Source organism: Salvelinus alpinus, chromosome 25, assembly GCF_045679555.1.
Source record: "Salvelinus alpinus chromosome 25, SLU_Salpinus.1, whole genome shotgun sequence".
In the NCBI taxonomy this organism is placed as follows: Eukaryota; Metazoa; Chordata; class Actinopteri; order Salmoniformes; family Salmonidae; genus Salvelinus; species Salvelinus alpinus.
Window position 1 is genome coordinate 888,328 of NC_092110.1, and position 21,621 is coordinate 909,948.

The following is a 21,621-nucleotide window of genomic DNA, read 5'->3' on the forward strand; positions in this document are numbered from 1 at the left end:
TTAAAGTGTGTGTCACTTTTGAGTTGAGTTGTTTGGCCTTTGGGATTGGCCTCTTGCGCTCCTCTCCCATTAGCCCTCCCCTATCTCACTTGAGCTGCATGCGTGTGTATGTTTGTGTAACTCTCCACACTATCTCTGAACATGCCACATAGGCATAGCCAGGAAAGCAGCTGCTGTCTCGATAAACGCAATAAACACATCAACATTGCGAATTTCCTCCCTCCTCGCCTATTAAACCCATGGCTGCCAAGAGATAATTCTATTAACAAGGACATCGTAAATAAAGTGAGATTGAATTGGATTATCGATGAAGGACGGAACAGTGCTGACATTTTGGTCATGACTCGTGATGAGGTCCTTGGGTTTAGGTGATAACCATCACACAGGAAATGGTAGAGCTGCTGATGATAGCGGGAAAAAAGGAACATGGCACAGAAATAATCTTTAGTGGTACCAGCTTTATTACGACACGTTACTAAAACATTGTTCATTTTGACAAAAAGAGTTTACAAGAGTCAGCAATTGAGACACAATAGGTAGCATATAGTACCTGCTGCAAGCGACAAGACAAAAAAAGCACATACAATGACTATTTTCAAGCTGCCTTGCTTGAAATAATCATAGACCCCAATGGTACGTAGGTACAAGCGCCTGGAATGTGTCATGTTGGATTTACGTCAAGCCAACCACGTGTACATTTGATATGTGCAAAATGTACTAGTCAGCTAAACCCAAATGTAACCAGACAGGTTAAGTGAGTGGAATGGAACAATCACGTCTGGGAGGATGTCAGCTCTTGGCGACGAGTGTCAGTTTGGCAGACAAGGCATTGCCGTTGGTGATAAACTCGTTTCTCTCCAATGGGTGTCTGGCGTTCTCTGTCTCTTGTCAGAGCCCATGACTTAATCACATTCCCTCAAATTAACCCGCTGTGTGTGTGTTTCTGTTTGTATGTTCAGGTGGAGGGACAAGGTGGAGGCCCTTTGAAATGTGTCAAAGAAGTCTAAGGTGAGGGGAGAATGAACAAGGTAGTGAGAGAAAAAAAGGAGGGAGAGGGACTAAGAGAGAGTGGGTGACTGAGATAAATAAAATAGAGTGTAGATAACTGGCTTGTGATGGAACTCCACATGGGCAATGTCAACAGCAATCATAAAACTTCAGTTATTTTTTGATGCCTTAAAAATCAACATTGAACTACATAATTTATCTAAACGGAAACACATTGGCATTTGTACTAATATCATAGGCAAGGCTGTGTCCCAAATGGCACCCTATTCTCTATATATTGCACTACTTTTGACCAGAGAGGAGGTATGTGCCTCTGTACTCCCATGCTTCTTTGCAGGAACTTGATTATATGAAACCAAACATCCTCCCACCACAAGGCAGGGGGCCTTAGGCCGTCTTACCAGACCAGACTTTAGCTACGGCATCTCCAACCTTAAAGCCTAGACAACTTCTTTGGGTGATGTTCATTAGGGCATGCAATGGAAAACGTTTTGCAACAAAAAACGAAATTGAGAAAAGTTCATGTTCATGTTGTCCCTCCCTGTTTCAGTTGGTTTTCTTATATTTGGTGCCTAATCAACACGACCCAGGACTGACACGAGACACGATATGTTTCAACATAGTCATTTCCCTCTGACTAACCACCTTCATTAAATCAATCGCAAGAGTAAACCGAATTAATCACGTTTGTAATCAAAATCGCATGCCTGTTCCTGTGGAGCCATCTCCAATGTAATTAATGCTATATAATTATGTTTATTTCGTTAGTGTTTGTGACTAGGGATCAATTTAAAGGGTCTGCATGTTGTTAATTCAATATGCTCTCCCAAAGGCAATTTAAGTGTCTGATTTGCTTGTGTAAGTTATATTGGTGGAGCTAGTGAAATCCCTGTTTGTTTTCATTATGAGAGAGTAATAGCTTTTTTTAAAGGGCTGGTTGGGAGTCTACCTTAGTTAACATACACATCTGGATGTCATCCACGACGTGGGTCTATGACAGGAAGTGGCGCTCCAGAACAGGTTTGACGGATAAGGGCTAGATGCATGCGCCAGGTGCATATTAACAGAAGCATTAACACACGCATACACACACACGCAGGCACATGTACATAATCACACATGCCTGACAAAGTTTAAAAGCTCAGTGCAATCAGGATCTTCCATAGGGTCTGACTATCTACATGTAAATGAGAATTTGTTCTCAGTCAACTTACCACGGCATCCCAACTTACCTGCTAAAATAAGGGTTAAATAAATAAACATTAACAACAGGTATAAGTACAGTTGAAGTCGGAAGTTTACATACACTTAGGTTGGAGTCATAAACACATTTTTCAACCACTCCACAAATTTCTTGTTAATTAAGAAACTATAGTTTTGGCAAGTCAGTTAGGACATCTACTTTGTGCATGACACAAGTAATTTTTACAACAATTGTTTACAGACAGATTATTTAACTTATAATTCATTGTATCACAATTTCAGTGTGTCAGAAGTTTACATAGACTAAGTTGACTGTCATGGCTTTAGAAGCTTCTGATGGGCTAATTGACGTCATTTGGAGGTGTACCTGTGGATGTATTTCAAGGCCTACCTTCAAACTCAGTGCCTCTTTGCTTGACATCATGGGAAAATCTAAATAAATCAAATTGTTGACCTCCAAGTCGGGTTCATCTTTGGGAGCAATTTCCAAACGCCTGAAGGTACCACATTCATCTGTACAAACAATAGTACGCAAATATAAACACCATGGGACCACGCAGCCGTCATACCGCTCAGGAAGAAGAAGCGTTCTGTCTCCTAGAGATGAACGTACAGCAAAGGACCTTGTGAAGATGGTGGAGGAAACAGGTACAAAAGTATCAATATCCACAGTAAAACGAGTCCTATATCGACATAACACGAAAGGCCGCTCAGCAAGGAAGAAGCCACTGCTCCAAAACCACCATAAAAAAGCCAGACTACTTTTTGGAGAAATGTCCTCTGGTCTGATGGAACAAAAATAGAACTGTTTGGCCATAATGACCATCGTTATGTCTGGAGGAAAAAGGGGGAGGCTTGCAAGCCGAAGAACACCATCCCAACCGTGAAGCACGGGGGTGGCAGCATCATGTTGTGGGGGTGCTTTTCTGCAGGAGGGACTGGTGCACTTCACAAAATAGATGGCATCATGAGGAATTAAAATTATGTGGATATATTGAAGCAACATCTCAAGACATCAGTCAGGAAGTTAAAGCTTGATCGCAAATGGCTCTTCCAAATGGACAATGACCCCAAGCACACTTTCAAAGTTGTGGCAAAATGGCTTAAGGACAACAAAGTCAAGGTATTGGAGTTGCCATCAAAAAGCCCTGACCTCAACCCTATCGAACATTTGTGGGCAGAACTGAAAAAGCGTGTGCGAGCAAGGAGGCCTACAAACCTGACTCAGTTACACCATCTCTGTCAGGAGGAATGGGCCAATAATTCACCCAACTTATTGTGGGAAGCTTGTGGAAGGCTACCCGAAACGTTTGACCCAAGTTAAACAATTTAAAGACAATGCTACCAAATACTAATTGAGTGTATGTAAACTTCTGACCCACTTAGAATGTGATGAAAGAAATGGAAGCTGAAAGAAATAATTCTCTACTATTATTCTGACATTTCACATTCTTAAAATAAATAGGTGATCCTAACTGAGACAGGGAATGTTTACTAGGATTAAATGTCAGATATTGTGAAAAACTGAGTTTATATGTATTTGGCTAAGGTCCGACTTCAACTGTAGAGGTAGGATTTCTTGCTGATATCATGTTTTTTCAGTGCCATCTCTTTGACATTAGCTAGGTTTCCATCCAATTGGCGACAGATTTTCATGCAAATATTCTAAAATCCATATGAAAACAACATGCGCATTTTCCCACCAGAGATGTGTTTCCAACAAATTGACTTGTTACGGATAAAACAATGTGTGTATTCCCATGTACCGAATAAAAAGTTAAATGGGTTTCCATCGCATTTTCAACTCTACTGATGGTCTTGTCCCAAAAAAGTTGCGTTATATAGCGAATGTGTCCACTCTGGTCTTGGCACGTACTAGCTAATAGCTCGCACTCGCAGATACAGTGCGGGTATAGCCTAAATTATGACATTATTATGGACAAAATAGCAAGATTGTTTTTTATTTGTCAAACGGCAGCCAAGCATGAATCATCATGTCACCAGAATAAGACCCTCGATATGTATTGGAAATGAAAAAAACGTTTCCACTGCCATTTCTTGCATAATAAATGTTACCGACACAAAAAAATCCCACATTGTCTGGCGTATTGTCGTGTCGACATTTGAAATGTTTACCAACAAATATTATTTTTCCATCAGGCCTGTCGTGACATTTTTTATATGACATGTACTTTAGTCACATAAAAAGGTTTACTGACACACACACACGAACGACACATTTACAACTGCGCACTGAACATTCATGAGTACCTTGTCACCAGGTACACTAACACATCAATGAGTTCTGAGAGCTGGGACACATAATAAATACTCAAGCTGTCCTTTCAACTGGCCTTCCTGGTTAAATAAAGGTGAAATAAAATAAAACACTAAGGTACCTCATAAGAGTACAGACGAAACCTCCTCTCATAGCACAATTCTCATAACACAACCACATTCATTTGTTTGATAAAAAATGTAAACGTTACAAGACGAAATGTCACTCTCGAGCTATTACCCTTTGACCGTTTGAGGTGAGTACCCAGTGGGGTGAATGGGGAAAGGTCAACGGGTCATAGCTGCAGGGAGAGGGGATAGTGTATGTGTGTGTCAGACCTGGGCTCAAATACATGTATTAGATTTTTGTTATCTGTGTACCGTATTTTAGTATTTTTTACTCAAATACAGTACAAATACAGTACTAATATTTTAATGTGTCCCGAATCAACTACTTCTATTGGATAGCCTACTATAAATAGCCTACTATTTGAAAGTATTTCCAAATACCTATTTCCAAATACATTATTTCAAATACCAAACAGACCTGGTTGAAATGCATGGTAGTATTTAAATATTTATTTACGAAATACATGCAAATACTTTCCAAGGTTATTTCCAAATACATTACAATATTATACTACTTGTGTTTTCGGGAAAAAAATACCAAATGCTTACATCCAAATGTCTTTGAAAGTATTTGAAATACCCTAAATAGTATTTGAACATAGGTCTGGAGTGTGTGAATCTTGCTTGGATTACATGGATGACTCTGACTTTTCTGATAACAATTCCCAAAACCACAAGGATTCCATTGGATAGCTGAAGGAACATCTCAATAGAAAGAATTCATGTAAACTTCTCTGGGAGTCCCAGGGTGTGGTAACAGGGCACGGTGGCAACAATGCATGCATCTGGAGCATGATCAACTCACATAGAATAAACAGTCCTTATCTGATTTAGTCCCTTCAGTGATGTGAATCCTGGTTTGCTGTCCTTGTAGTGGCCTCTGATTTGAGAGTCCAGGCTGTAAAAACAAATAATGGGCAGTACTTTTAAGAACGTGACCCTGTACTGCAACTCCATTCTCCTCAGAGTTGGAGTCTAACTGCCAGTCAAATGTCTGTTGCTGGCCTCCGGAGGCTTCCAATATGAGCCTCAGAGCCTGTTCCAAAACAAGCAAGCAGCAGCCTACGTTTGCAGGAATGTGTAGGTTGCCGCTCCACTTGTCCAGAAGTTGCCCCTAAGTAGCTACACACACACCCCACATCCCTGCAATGTAACCAAACCACTAGGCAGGCAGCACATTTGGGCAGTGGCACTATTCTGAGTGGCTTCTCCCTTCAGAGACAACATACAAGGCCCCAATTAGGTCCAGTACATCAAAGGGTGAACTCGGAGACAGCACTGGGATGGCACAGCTCCAGCTGGGCGTGCGTCTGCTTCCCCAGGGAGGACTTGAAGAAAGACTCCCTGGACCGCAGGAGGGGCGTCTTGCACAGGGCTCCCCAGAAGAAGCGCAGCACTGATGGGCTGAGGAAGATGAACACCCAGGGGTCCACGATGGAGTTGGTTGAGAGAAAGAGGAGGGCAATGAGGTCCATCTTGTGGCTCTCCTTCCTCTGCCCCGTGGAGTTGATATAAACACGGATCTAAGAGACAAGAGAGGAAGAGAAGACCCTGAATAATGAGTCCTGATCAAATGACTTACTGAGGAATCCCACCGCTGCCACCAACATCCAAAACAAAGGTAATGTGGTTTGGTAAGAAGAATGCCCCTCTCCCCACCTGTGTGATTACTACCTTTGAGGGTTTAGAGCTTGAGGTAGTCACCTCATATAAGCACTTGGGAGTACGGCTAGACAGTACACTGTCCTTCTCTCAGCACATATCAAAGTTGCAGGCTAAGGTTAAATCTAGACCTGGATTCGTAATCTCTCCTCTTTCACCCCAGCTGCCAAACTAACCCTGATTCAGATGACCATCCTACCCATGCTAGATTACGGAGATGTAATTTATAGATCAGTAGGTAAGCGTGCTCTCGAGCGGCTAGATGTTCTTTACCATTCAGCCATCAGATTTGCCACCAAAGCTCCTTATAGGACACATCACTGCACTCTATACTCCTCTGTAAACTGGTAATCTCTGTATACCTGTCACAAGACCCACTGGTTGATGCTTATTTATAAAACCCTCTTAGGCCTCACTACCCCCTGTCTAAGATACCTACTGCAGCCCTCATCCTCCACATACAACACCCGTTCTGCCAGTCACATTCTGGTAAAGGTCCCCAAAGCACACACATCCCTGGGTTGCTCCTCTTTTCAGTTCGCTGCAGCTAGCGACTGGAACAAGCTACAAAAAAAACTCAAACTGGACAGTTTTATCTCCATCTCTTCATTCAAAGACTCAATCATGGACACTCTTACTGACAGTTGTGTCTGCTTCGCGTGATGTATTGTTGTCTCTACCTTCTTGCCTTTGTGCTGTTGTCTGTGCCCAATAATGTTTGTACTATGTTTTGTTGCTACCATGTTGTTGTCATGTGGTGTTGCGACCAAGCTTTTGTTGTCTTTGGTCTCTCTTTATGTAGTGTTGTGGTGTCTTTCTTGTTGTGATGTGTGTTTTGTCCGAGATTTTTAATCCCAGCCCCCGTCCCCGCAGGAGGCCTTTTGCCTTTTGGTAGACCGTCATTGTTAATAAGAATTTGTTCTTATTAAAAAATTTAAAAACGGTCTAAGTGCGGGATCCTTGCCTGAAGCTGGTGTAGTGGGTACAGCACATACTGCAGCACATATTCCCCACCCCAGCGTGGGTACTAATCACAGTCCCACCACTATTCCGCATCTCCCCATCTGTTTCCCCACTCATTTAATCCTCTCTGTTTGAATAAAATTTAAATACACAAAACATTATCTTTAAAACAAAGTGTGTGATCCCACCGATGCTACCGGCCGTCTCAACATGCTGTCACCACCAATCACTAGCAAGGCTTAACATCTGATTCTCCAAGCTCTCGCAAACATCTTTGTTCTTCCATTCTCCCAAAAGTCAAAGAGACCAGAATGTAATCCTTGCCTGCTCCTAACCAGCCAAACCACATTCCTTGAATCCTTTTTGAAACCCTTGTTTTGGAGATTAGCGTCAATGTCAGATTATTGAAAACAGATCGTCTTTGGTGGAAACAAAAGCTTCAGAAGCTAATAATTCATTAAATCTGGAGTTATACAAAAAAAAATTTTTTTGTAATAAATAAATATTGAAACATATTTGATGTAGTGGGTCGGGTCACTTGACCCGAAATACAGAAAGTATTCACACCCCTTGACTTTTTCCACATTTTGTTGTCTTACAGCCTGAATTTAAAATTGATTAAATTGTGTCACTGGTCTACACACAATAACCCATCATGTCAAAGTGGAATTATGTTTTTACAAATTAATAAAAAAAATGAAAGCTGAAATGTCTCGAGTCAATACGTATTCAACCACTTTGTTATGGCAAGCCTAAATAATTTCAGGAGTCAAAATGTGCTTAACAAGCCACTTAATAAGTTGCATGGACTCACTCTGTGCAATAATAGGGTTTAACATAATTTTTGAATGACTACCTCATCTCTGTACCCCACATATACAATATCTGTAAAGATCCCTCAGTTGAGCAGTGAATTTCAAACACAGATTCAACCAAAAAGACAAGGAGGTTTTCCAATGCCTTGCAAAGTGCACCTATCAGTAAATGGGTAAAAAAAATGTAAAAAGAAGACACTGAAAAACCCTTTGATCCACATGGAAAACTAAAGGCATAGAAACCGTAAATGACTTGGTAACAGGAAATACATTAATTTACATGAAAGAAATTAAAAAGTAATTTTGGACTGATCAATGTAGATAGTTTCAAATACATGCAATGTAAAAGTTACATCACAAAACTTATATTTGAAATATTTTGGACATTACAGCAACCTAGAGCGAATCTTATTTGAATCAGAAAATGATGTTAATATGATAGGGAAGATAAATACAATCTTGCAGAGAGCATATCCAACTGACAATCTCTTAGAAAAAAAATATGAACTATTGGAACCAAGACTTAAAAAGAACTGATGTTGGCTCAAGATGGAGGGAAAGTTGGAGTGTAATTAACAAAATTACAGTTAACTAAAATGTACGCTTAATCCAGTATAACTAAATGTATAGAATTTTTTTATACAAGAGACAAAATGCACAAATTTTACAGCACAATGGGAAAACATTTATTAATTAAAATACTGAAAGTGCCGGGGCTACGGAGAGGAACAAAAAGGTGCAGTTTACAGACCATGTAGCAGAAAGTGATGGGGGTGTGTGCTAGTGGGTCTGGGCAGGTGGGATGTAGTTGATGTTTGTATGATGTGTGTGTGTGTGTGTGTTTGTGTTTTGTATTGCTTATAAAAGATCTAATAAAAAAAGTACAACAAAAATGAATTAATAACCCTTTGAGTGTGGTGAAGTTATTATTTACACTTTGGATGGTATATCAATACACCCAGTCACTACAAAGATACAGGTGTCCTTCCTAACTCAGTTGCCAAAGAGGAAAGAAACCGCTCAGGGATTTCACCACAAGGCCAATAGCAAAAATAAGGGAATTAGAGCTAAACAGGCAAAATCCTAGAGGAAAACCTGGTTCAGTCTGCTTTCCAACAGACACTGTAAGACAAATTCACCTTTCAGCAAGACAATAACCTAAACCACAAGGCCAAATATACACTGGAGTTGCTTCCTAAGACAACATTGAATGTTTCTGAGTGGCCTAGTTACAGTTTTGACTTACAAACCTCTTAAGGACCTTTTTTTTCAATTTTCGCCTAAAATGTCACACCCAAATGGAAACACTTTGAAGTTTGCTGAAATGTGAAATTAATGTAGGAGAATATAACACATTAGATCTGGTAAAAGATAATACAAACAAAAAAACATGTGTTTTCAATTAAGTTTAAGTTTACACACTCCCAGGAATGTCATACATGATGGATCATTAGCTTAAACACTGGCCATCTAGATGTGTGAAAGTTAGACGGGGTGGCTGTGGAGCCAGAGAGCAGGGGTTCAAACTGTAGAACCCAGTTCTTATGTATGATTTTATCAAACAAAACTATGCTACATTTTATCTCTGGGACCCTCGGGATGACAAATCAGAGCAAAATTACTGAAGCACATTATTTACCATCAGAGGTGAATGTATCAAACCAGTTGCCATGAGAAAGGTTTTTTGCTGTTGTGCACTCTCCTCAAACAATAGCATGGTATTTCTTCACTGTAGTAGCTACTGTAAATTGGACAGTGCAGTTAGATTAACAATAATTTAAGCTTTATGGGCATATAAGACATGTCTATGTCCTGGAAAGTTTGCTGTTACTTACAACGTCATACTAATCACATTAGTGCACATTAGCTCAACCGTCCCGGTATAGCGACACCGATCCCGGAGAGATTAAATCGGCTTGAAAATCTATAGCAAGAAAATGGCTATCTACAGTAGCGATAATCAACAACCAACTTCACAGAGCTTAAAGAATTTTAAAATAATAATTTTGAATTCAGGCAAATTGTAGAATAAGTCAAAGAGTATGAATAGTTTCTGAAGGCACTGTAGCTATTCCACATGCTAAATGGCAAAGAGCCGAAAAGGTATTTACGGGAATGAAACAAGATTTGGTCAGGTACACATTTCCACCGGACTGTCTGTCGCTAGATACCTTATAACAGTTGCTATTTTCTAAATTAAAGTCAAATAAAGTATATTATTTTTGGAGAAAATGACATCAATTTCCCTCTTAAGTAATTCCACAATAATGATCGGAAAATGTAACCAACCATCTCACAGGTTTTTATTACTCTTGGTATTAGTGAAACAGTGGAGATGCACATCCCTCGACCGAGCACACACACACAAACTGTATGCTGCTAAACTGGGTGTACTGTTGGGGTTTCCCAGTGTGACTCAAGAGTGCTGTGTCCAGTAAAAGTGAAAGTATTCTAGACTCTTTCAGGGCAATTTCCTGAAACATCTATCATTACGACAATATCCTGTGGGTGGAACTAGCAGTGTGAACAACCCTGAGTAGAGTGGAAAAACACCACAGCCATGCCTGTACGAGACCTTAGATTACACAAATTACAATGGGGCAACATAATGAGCTGAACTCTACTGTGTGAATTGTTGACACAGAGTTATTCTAATATCAGTCTGCATTATGCAAACGCAGTAACGCCTTTATAAGTACTTCCAGATGAACACTTTGTGTTGAACTTGTTGATTCTCCAAGACTCTTTCTCAATAGTCTTCCATGGTGTCCTTTCTCCATGCCCTCTCAGAACACATTGGGGAAGAACACCCATGGTTCCTCCCTTCTGACCTCCTTCAATGCATTTTGAGTAGGAAGCGATGAGTTAGGACTTGAGAAATCGAGCAAAGATCATTGAGAAATGGCTTACATGTACATTTGGTATCTCCCTCCCCCAACCGAGTTGCCATTTTGTTTGCCAATAATCAGGCTGTTAGGGAACACCACCTTAATCCCAGGGTTTAATACTAAATAACAAATATTTCATAGAACTCCTTTATATTCTCTACTAATTATGTTTGTCAGAACCCTATGTGCCCTCGATCTGGAACAAACTGTCTGGATTGTGTAATTATTGATTAGGTAGAGAACACTTTGGGCAGATATTGAGGAGACATGCAGAAACCTGTATTCTCAGTCAGTGTCTTATTGCAACAGTGAAATGCTGTTTAATTATTAATCATTTCATCGGTGCCTGAGGGCACAGTAACGAGGGAAAGTCGAGCAAGCAGTGCTCTCACAGGCAGGATCCGGTTTCATCGACAGCAGGCAGACGTAGAGTATAGGCGCCAACCCCACAGGGGGGGTCTGACTGTTTGCATTACCATAGAGTGCCCTATATTGCCTATAAGACTACCTCTGAGTGATAAGATAGACATTAACCAAAAAGTGGGAGATAAGTTTTAAAAAAGCCTAAGATTCTCATTTATCCCCATTTACCACCTTCAACGTATTGGTTGTTATCAATAAGTGTCACAATAGGGTGTCCGAACGAAATGGTATGTTTGAAATGGAAAAAATGATGACGTTATTGATGACAACCTATACAAGTTGCGTGGTTAACAAGCGTACTTTTATGTGGGATCCTATGTTTTGCCTGATAAGCCAGGCCGATGTTCCGCTTGATATATATACGGTGGGTTGGAGCGTCATTGGGCATCCATGTGTTTGTGTCTTGGGCTTTTTTTGCTTTGTACACTCCCATAGGGGCAGGCACCTTGTCAATTTAGCAGTAGAGCATTTCTTGGTAACAAGTCTATTTAATAAATCGATGCATCTCTTCCATCATATGAAGCGGGGGTTGGTTGAGATGGAAACTTGGTCCCACTGTTAGTTCACTGGCCTCTATGTGACCCTGATGAAGCTCTAATTGAAGATGAGAATTCTAGATAGTATCTTCATTGGTGTTGTGCATTTATAGGTATAATGCATTATGGTATGGTAATAATGCATTCACTTGTAATAATGTTTGACCCCATCGGCCATGTTTGAATACCCTCACTTACATTCTAAATAGTACCCAAAATAAAACGTTTTATATTATGAGAAATTTTGCATGCTTTAAATGCCAGGATGTCATACTATTTTAGGGTTTTAATCTAGTAGAATTGTCTGCATAGTATGTGGGATGATTAGTATGTCGTTTTAGTAAGCAAAGTAAGACAGATTTAGGAAACAGCAATCATAAAAAGGTCCAAAGTCAACTTTTTTTTACAAAAGTGTTTAGGTTTTGTGAGGGACTGGTGGGTGTCATTTGGTTTCCTGCCTACATGACGAATAATGTGACCTACTAGAGCAGGGGTGTCAAACTCATTTCGCATCGTGGGCCACATACGGCCTAGGGAGATGTCAAGTGGGCCGGACCATTAAAATTATACCATACTCTGCTATAAATAACCAAAATATCATGTCTTTCCTTTGTTTTGGTGTAAAGAAGCACAAGAACATTAGGAAAATATTGAAATTTAATGAACTATCCTTTTACAAAACATTTCATGAAACACCTCATATTTCCTTAGACAAATGTGCAATTTACTTTTATCATTCACAAATATGCATTGCAACTGATCCCACTGATTGTACAAAGGCACAAAACTTTAATTGGTACTGAAAAATATAGTAATGCACTTTAAGATTATTTCGCTAGCAATTAGGTAGCTGGCTTTTACCGCTGCTTCACTGACTTCTCGGCTCTGGATGAAAGTTGACTGCTGTTTCCTCAGACCCGCCAGCAATTCGTTAATCTTATCTCTTCTCAGTTGTCCTTGCAAGCCGTCATATTTTTCGCTGTGATGAGTCTCGTAGTGGCGTCGAATATTATATTCCTTCAATACCGAAACTTGTTGCAAACACACCAAGCACGAAGGTTTTCCGTGCATCTCTGTAAATAAATAGGACGTGGTCCATTTTTCTTTGAAAATTCTACACTCCTTATCTACTTTTCTCCGTTTGGATAACGACATTTTGGCTAATGAGGGTGTAGCGGAGAGGTAGAGACCAAGGTATTAACAACGTCGTAACAAGCAGCAGATGGCGCATTGATACCGTCTGCTGTTTTCAGTCTGTCTCAGTGATGCGGCTTGTCTTCTACTCTGATGGAAAGAGTGCGCCCCTTAGCGGATAATCCATGAATTGCAGCGAATTAAAAATATTAATTCCATGTCTTTTATGCATTTTTTCCACTTTCAAATTATCCTGCGGGCCTGATCGAACCTCCTTGGGGGCCGGTTCCGGCCCGCGGGCCGTATGTTTGACACCCCTGTACTAGAGGATACCATTCCGCCCACCTCATTGCTGTCTACTTAATTTCTCTCCTATTAAAGTGTATTTCAATACACTAATACACTTCATGTAAGTGTTGAACTACATACACTTGTGTAATGTGTTTATATCATAGCACAACTGGGTCCCTATAGGAATAGCGTAAGTTGGTGAAGAAAACTGGGAAACTGACATGAAGAGCACATGTTCAACTTAATAATAAAAAACATGTTTTCCCCATCTCAAGGAGGTTAAATAAATAAAAATACAATAGTAAGTCGAAAATAAAATAAAATGTTGTCACATGTGCTGAATACAACAGGTGTAAGACCTCACAGTGAAATGCTTGCTTACAAGCTCTTAACCAACAAATACACTTTAATAGGAGAGAAATTAACTTAGGGATAGGCCCCTTTTTTCTCCATTTCCTGTCTGAATGACGTGCCCAAAGTAAACTGCCTGTAGCTCAGGCCCTGAAGCCAGGATATGCATATAATTGGTACCATTGGAAAGAAAACACTTTTTGTAGTGTTTGTGGAAATGTTAAAATAATGTAGGAGAATATAACACAATAGATATGGTAGGAGAAAATCCAAAGAAAAACCAACCAGAATTAAGAGAGACCATCCTCTTAGAAATGCAAGAGAAAGGTCATATTCTAAATTAGTTACTCCCTGGATGCAATTCCTATGGCTTCCACAGGGTGTCAACAGTCTATGTTCAAGGTTTTAGGCTTGTAACTTTAAAAACGAATAAGAAATAACATTTTTAGTAGAAGGACACAATCTTGGAAATTCGTGTTTGAGCACGCCATGAAGAAATTACGCACCTGCTAAAATCGGCTTCCTATTGAACATACTTCTTTCCGAAATAAATATTATATTTTGATTACATTTTAGGATATCTGAGGAGTAAATAGAAACGTATTTTGACTGGTTGAAACAAAGTTTAGGGGTAGATTTTTAGATTCCTTTAACGGCAAGTTGAACGAGTGGATTACTCAAATCAATGGCGCCAACTAAACAGACTTTTTGGGATATAAAGAAGGATTTTATCTAACAAAACGACACTACATGTTATAGCTGGGACCCTTTGGATGACAAATCAGAGGAAGATTTTCAAAAAGTAAGTGAATATTTAATCGTTATATATGAATGTATGAAACCTGTGCCGGTGGAAAAATATTTTGTTAAGTAATTAAAAAATAAATAAAAGTAACAAATAATTAAACAGCAGCAGTAAAATAACAATAGCGAGGCTATATACAGGGGGTACCGGTAAAGAGTCAATGTGCGGGGGCACCGGTTAGTCGAGGTAATTGAGGTAATATGTACATGTAGGTAGAGTTAAAGTGGCTATGCATAGATAATAAACAGAGTAGTAGCAGCGTAAAAGAGGGGTCTGGGTAAACCTTTGATTAGCTGTTCAGGAGTCTTATGGCTTGCGAGTAGAAGCTATTAAGAAGCCTTTTGGACCTAGACTTGGCGCTCCGGTACCGCTTCCTGTGCGGTAGCAGAGAGAACAGTTCATGACTAGGATGGCAGGAGTTTTTGACCATTTTTAGGGCCTTCCTCTGACACCGCCTGGTATAGAGTTCCTGGATGAAAGGAAGCTTGGTCCCTGTGATGAAATGGGCCATTGCGTGCCTTGCGGTCGGAGGCCGAGCTGTTGCCATACCAGGCAGTGATGCAACCAGTCAGGATGCTCTCGATGGTGTAGGTGTAGAACCATTTGAGGATCTGAGGACCCATGTCAAATATTTTTTGTCTCTTGAGGGGGAATAGGCTTTGTAGTGCCCTCTTCACGACTGTCTTAGTGTATTTGGACCATGTTAGTTTGTTGGTGATGTGGACACCAAGGAACTTGAAGCTCTCAACCTGCTCCACTACAGCCCCGTCGATGAGAATGGGGTTGCGCTCGGTCCTCCTTTTTCTGTAGTCACAACCATCTCCTTTGTCTTGATCACGTTGAGGGAGAGGTTGTTGTCCTTGCACCACACAGCCACATCTCTGACCTCCTCCCTATAGGCTGTCTCATCGTTGTTGGTGATCAGGCCAACCACTGTTGTGTCAACGGCAAACTTGATGATGGTGTTGGAGTCGTGTCTGGCTATGCAGTCATGAGTGAACAGGGAGTACAGGAGAGGACTGAGCATGCATCCCTGAGGGTCCCCCGTGTTGAGGATCAGCGTGGTGGATGTGTTGTTACCTACCGTTACCACCTTGGGGCGGCCCGTCAGGAAGTCCAGGATCCAGTTGCAAAGGGAGGTGTTTAGTCCCAGGGTCCTTAGCTTAGTGATGAGCTTTGAGGGCACTATGGTGTTGAACCCTGAGCTGTAGTCAATGAATAGCATTCTCACATAGGTGTTCCTTTTGTCCAGGTGGAAAAGGGCAGTGTGGAGCGCAATAGAGACTGCATCATCTGTGGATCTGTTGGAGTGGTATGCAAATTGGAGTGGGTCTAGGGATTCTGGGATAATGGTCCCATGACCAGCCTTTCAAAGCACTTCATGGCTACAGACATGAGTGCTATCAGTCGGTAGTCATTTAGGCAGGTTACCTTAGTGTTCTTGGGCACACGGACTATGGTGGTCTGCTTGAAACATGTTGGTAATACAGACTCAAATAGGGACAGGTTGAAAATGTCAGTGAAGACACTTGCCAGTTGGTCAGCACATGCTCAGAGTACACGTCCTGGTAATCTGTCTGGCCTTGTGAATATTGACCTGTATAAAGGTCTTACTCACATTGGCTACGGATGACATTAATGCTGAAGCTAAGGAATAGATAGATAGAGGAGGCAATCAATAAAGTGATGGAGTCCAGGTGAGTCCAATGAAGCTCTTAATGCGCGTAATGATGGTGACAGGTGTGCGTAATGATGGGCAGCCTGGCGCCCTCAAGCACCAGAGAGGGAGAGCGGGAGCAGGCGTGACAGTACCCTCCCCCCTCTATGGGCGCCACCCGGCGTCCCACCTCGGCGAGCCTGACAGAGGCCAGCAGAGGCGTGGGAGCCTGACAAGCTGGCTGAGGCATGACGTGGGATGGGAGCCGGCCGAGCCAACCGAAGCAAGAAAAGCTCTCGAACCAGCTACGGCATGGAAGCCTGACAAGCCAGCTGAGGCATCCCCGGTTCCTTTGGCAGCGGCACCCGAATCCAACCAAAACAAAAAACTCCCTGATTCCAATATTGGTGTCAGCATTCTATGAGGACAGATGCTGGGAGACGAGAAGCAAGTACAGGGAGTGAATATTTAATAAATAACACATTAAACAAAACACGGACAGCGTCTGGACAAGGGAAACATAACGACATTAATGCTGACACGGGATCAAACTGAGGAATAGACAGATATAGAGGAGGCAATCAATAAAGTGATGAGTCCAGGTGAGTCCAATGAAGCGCTGATGCGCGTAATGGTGGTGACAGGTGTGCGTAAAGATGGGCAGCCTGGCGCCCTCGAGCTCCAGAGAGCGGGAGCAGGCGTGACACATTAACTCTTTAGAACCCAGTGGCAGTCAACAGCCTTTCTTTAAATTACTATAGCGGCCGTGATTGGCCTTGTTTTCCCAAACAATAATATCTTTGTCAATATCTCTAAATTAACTTGCTAACAACCTGTTGTCGTATTCGCGTGGCTGTTGTCATCAACCAGAAACAGGGTTTGCTGTTATTTAAAAAAAATAATCACTTCATTACTTAAAATGATCGTGCTGAAGCGGACACGACTTTTCACTGTGAAAGAGGTTGTATCTCTATGTTGGTTGGTGATACGGATTCGGACACATCCTTGCACTTTGAAAAGCGATGATGTGGAGGTGAGTGAAAAATATGTAAACAGCAGATATACTGTATGTTTGGTGTTGTCGATGTTTGATGCCGTGAAACTTGGGGAATAGCTCTAAGAGTAGCATGTAGCATGTAGCATGTCATGATAACTTTGTTGGTATAGGCGAGCACATCATTGGTGGAGCTCGAATGATTGCGCTCTGTCTCATGGAAATAGTTGCAGTGTTATATGGAAATGGCCTGCTGCTTGCTATAGCTAGCTAGCTAGCAAGCTATTTAGTCTGTCAGACAATAAAAGCTGTATGTGGTGGTAAATTTGAGCTGCGCTCATGAAACGTCAACTCAGCTGTCACACAGACAAACAGCTAACTAGCCACCGAAATGAAGGCTGGAGTAATTTGTGTTTTCTGTTGTGTTTAGGTTATGGTTTGTCATGTTTGCTAGGTGCAGATATTCAAATGCTATATATTGCCTCGTTTTCATATTATTTGACAGCTTAGCTGTCGTGTTAGGGTAGATGCCCGTGAAGTGGAGCTCATATGATGAGTTGGATATATGTTTACATAGCTAGCTAACAAGTTGCTTGTTTTGTCCTGTTTCTACCAATGCAATTCATTTGGAAACTGTCCCAGCTTCGTAATTAATCAGCTAAAATTGGCAAACTTTATAGTTAGTCTGTCAGGCAAGAAAGCAAGTGTTGATTGTGGGGGGGGGGGGGGGGGGGGATTGGAAGGTGTGTAACTGTATCACACAATTTATTATGGAAACCCCTTATTAGGAAGAGTGTCTATGGTTGATTTAAAGACAGGAAGGAAGACAGACAGCGTGAGAGAGAGAGATTATGTTTCTGACCACAATTGTACCGTATTTGTTGAAGGGATATGGAGAGTAAGGGCTCAGGAGAAAAAGGCAGGGAGGATGAGGAGTTAGAGATGATTGGAGGGATAGAGATGTGGAGTGGGGAGGGGAGCGAGAGGAGAGGAGAGTGTAGGGAGAGGAACATGGAGAGGAAGAGGGAGGGCACACCCAAGAGGGGAGCCTACGTTTCCATGGACTGTGTCTGCCCCAAGTCCCACCATTCACCCTTGTACCACCATTCACCCTTGTACCATACTGCCTGGGCCTGAAGTGACAGTGGCAGGGGTTTTGAAGTTGTTTTAAAAAATGGTAGGAACTTACACTATATGACTAAAAGTATGTGGACACCTGCTCGTCGAACATTTCATTCTAAAATCATGGGCGTTTAAAAAAAAAAATATATATATTTCACCTTTATTTAACCAGGTAGGCCAGTTGAGAAAAAGTTCTCATTTACAACTGCGACCTGGCCAAGATAAAGCAAAGCGACACAAACAACAACACGGAGTTACACATGGAATAAACAAACGTACAGTCAATAACACAATAGAAAACAATCTATATACAGTGTGTGCAAATGAGGTAAGGCAATAAATAGGCCGTAGTGGCGAAGTAATTACAATTTAGCAATTAAACACTGGAGTGATAGATGTGCAGAAGATATATTAATATGGAGTTGGTCCCCCCTTTGCTGCTATAACATCCTCCCCTCTTCTGGGGAGGCTTTCCACTAGATGTTGGTACATTGCTGCTATAACATCCTCCCCTCTTCTGGGAAGGCTTTCCACTAGATGTTGGAACATTGATCCGGGGACTTGTTTCCATTCAGCCACAAGAGCATTAGTGAGGTCGGGCACTGATGTTGGGTGATTAGGGCTGCCAAACCCAGATTGGTCCATTGGACTACCAGATGGTTAAGCGTGATTCATCACTCCAGAGAACGCGTTTCTACTGCTCCAGAGTCCAATGGCGGCAAGCTTTACACCACTCCAGCCGACACTTGGCATTGTGCATGGTGAATCTTAGGCTTGTGTGCGGCTGCTCGGCCATGGAAACCCATTTCATGAAGCTACTGACGAACAGTTCTTGTGCTGACGTTGCTTCCAGAGGCAGTTTGGAACTCGGTAGTGAGTGTTGCAACCAAGGAAAGACGATTTGTATGTGCTACACGCTTCAGCAGTTGACGATCCCATTCTGTGAGCTTGTGTGGCCTATCAGTTCGTGGCTGAGCCATTGTTGCTCCTAGATGTTTCAAATTCACAATAACAGCACACTTACAGTTGCCCGGGGCAGCTCTAGTAGAGCAGAAATTTGACGAACTGACTTGTTGGAAAGGAGGCATCCTATGACGGTGCCATGTTGACAGTCACTGAGCTCTTCAGTATGGCCAATCTACTGCTAACGTTTGATTGTATACACCCGTCAGCAACAGAATCCACTAATTTGAAGGGCTGTCCACATACTTTTGTATATATAGTATGTATCTGTTCCAGAGCTTGTAATGGATTACAACAAGAAAATGGGCTGGGTTGTCCATCTCAACCAACTGAGGATCTATTACAATGTTGGATGCACAGGCAGAAAATGGTGGAAGTATGTGTTTTGGGAGGATGCTCAATATTGCCATCATAACATATTGCATGTAGCAAACAGTTACAGTTAAAGTCGGAAGTTTACATACACCTCAGCCAAATACATTTAAACTCAGTTTTTCACAATTCCTGACATTTAATCCGAGTAGAAATTCCCTGTATTAGGTCAGTTAGGATCACCACTTTATTTTAAGAATGTGAAATGTCAGAATAATAGTAGAGAGAATTATTTATTTCAGCTTTGATTTCTTTCATCACATTCTCAGCGGGTCAGAAGTTTACATACACTCAATTAGTATTTGGTAGCATTGCCTTTAAATTGTTTAACTTGGGTCAAACGTTTCAGGTAGCCTTCCACAAGCTTCCCACAATAAGTTAGGGGAATTTTGGCCCATTCCTCCTGACAGAGCTGGTGTAACTGAGTTAGGTTTGTAGGCCTTCTTGCTCGCGCACGCTTTTTCAGTTCTGCCCACAAATTTTCTATAGGATTGAGGTCAGGGCTTTGTGATGGTCACTCCAATACCTTGACTTTGTTGTCCTTAAGCCATTTTGCCACAACTTTGGAAGCATGCTTGGGGTCATTGTCCATTTGGAAGACCCATTTGCGACCAAGCTTTAACTTGGCTCCTGTCGCAGCCGGCCGGGCGCAGTGCGCGCTAACCAAGGTCGCCAGGTGCACGGTGTTTCCTCCGACACGTTGGTGCGGCTGGCTTCCCGGGTTGGATGGCTTGGATGGCTGTGTTAAGAAGCAGTGCGGCTTGGTTGGGTTGTGTTTCGGAGGACGCATGGCTTTCGACCTTTGTCTCTCCCGAGCCCGTACGGGAGTTGTAGCGATGAGACAAGATAGTAACTACTAACAATTGGATACCACAAAATTGGGGAGAAAAAGGGGGTAAAAAAATAAAATAATAATAATAATAAAAAAATAAATCATGATGCCATATATTTTGTGAAGTGCACCAGTCCCTCCTGCAGCAAAGCACCCCCACAACATGATGCTGCCACCCCCGTGCTTCACGGTTGGGATGGTGATGTTCGGCTTGCAAGCCTCCCCCTTTTTCCTCCAAACATAATGATGGTCATTATGGCAAAACAGTTCTATTTTTGTTTCATCAGACCAGAGGACATTTATCCAAAAAGTACGATCTTTGTCCCCATGTGCAGTTGCAAACCGTAGTCTGGCTTTTTTCATGGCGGTTATGGAGCAGGGGCTTCTTCTTACTAAGCAGCCTTTCAGGTTATGTCGATATAGGACTCGTTTTACTGTGGATATAGATACTTTTGTACCTGTTTCCTCCAGCATCTTCACAAGGTCCTTTGCTGTTGTTCTGGGATTGATTTGCACTTTTCGCACCAAAGTACGTTCATCTCTATTAGACAGAATGTGTCTCCTTCCTGAGCGGTATGACGGCTGCGTGGTCCCATGGTGTTTATACTTGCGTACTATTGTTTGTACAGATTAACGTAGTACCTTCAGGCATTTGGAAATAGCTCCCAAGGATGAACCAGACCTGTGGAGGTCTACAATTGTTTTCTGAGGTTTTGGCTGATTTATTCTGATGTCAAGCAAAGAGGCACTGAGTTTGAAGGTAGGCCTTGAAATACATCCACAGGTACACCTCCAATTGACTCAAATGATGTCAATTAGTCAATCAGAAGCTTCTAAACTTTAGAAGCTTTAGAATCTAAAGCCATGACAACATTTTCTGGAATTTTCCAAGCTGTTTAAAGGCCCAGTCAACTCAGTGTATGTAAACTTCTGACCCACTGGAATTGTGATACAGTGAATTATAAGTGAAAAAATCTCTGTAAACAGTTTTTGGAAAGATTACTTGTCATGCACAAAGTAGATGTCCTAACCGACTTGCCAAAACTATAATTTGTTTACAAGAAATTTGTGGAGTGGTTGAAAAATGAGTTTTAATGACTTCAACCTAAATGTATATAAACTTTCGACTTCATCTGTACATGACCCACAGCATGGTCAAACAAGGTAATGTTTCCAACATTTTCAGACTACTAAAC

The 21,621-nt window shown here is 41.6% G+C and overlaps 1 protein-coding gene across 1 annotated transcript in view; it reads right to left on the reverse strand.

Annotated features, from left to right (window-relative positions):
- Positions 1–438: 438 nt before the first annotated feature.
- The window catches only part of LOC139553147 (prostaglandin E2 receptor EP2 subtype-like), a 28,520-nt gene continuing 7,337 nt past the window's right edge, over positions 439–21,621 (reverse strand). Inside the window, exon 2 of the mRNA XM_071365115.1 lies at positions 439–6,140. Coding sequence (XP_071221216.1) covers positions 5,871–6,140 — 270 coding nt within the window. The 3' untranslated portion in view covers positions 439–5,870. The remainder of the gene's footprint in view (positions 6,141–21,621) is intronic.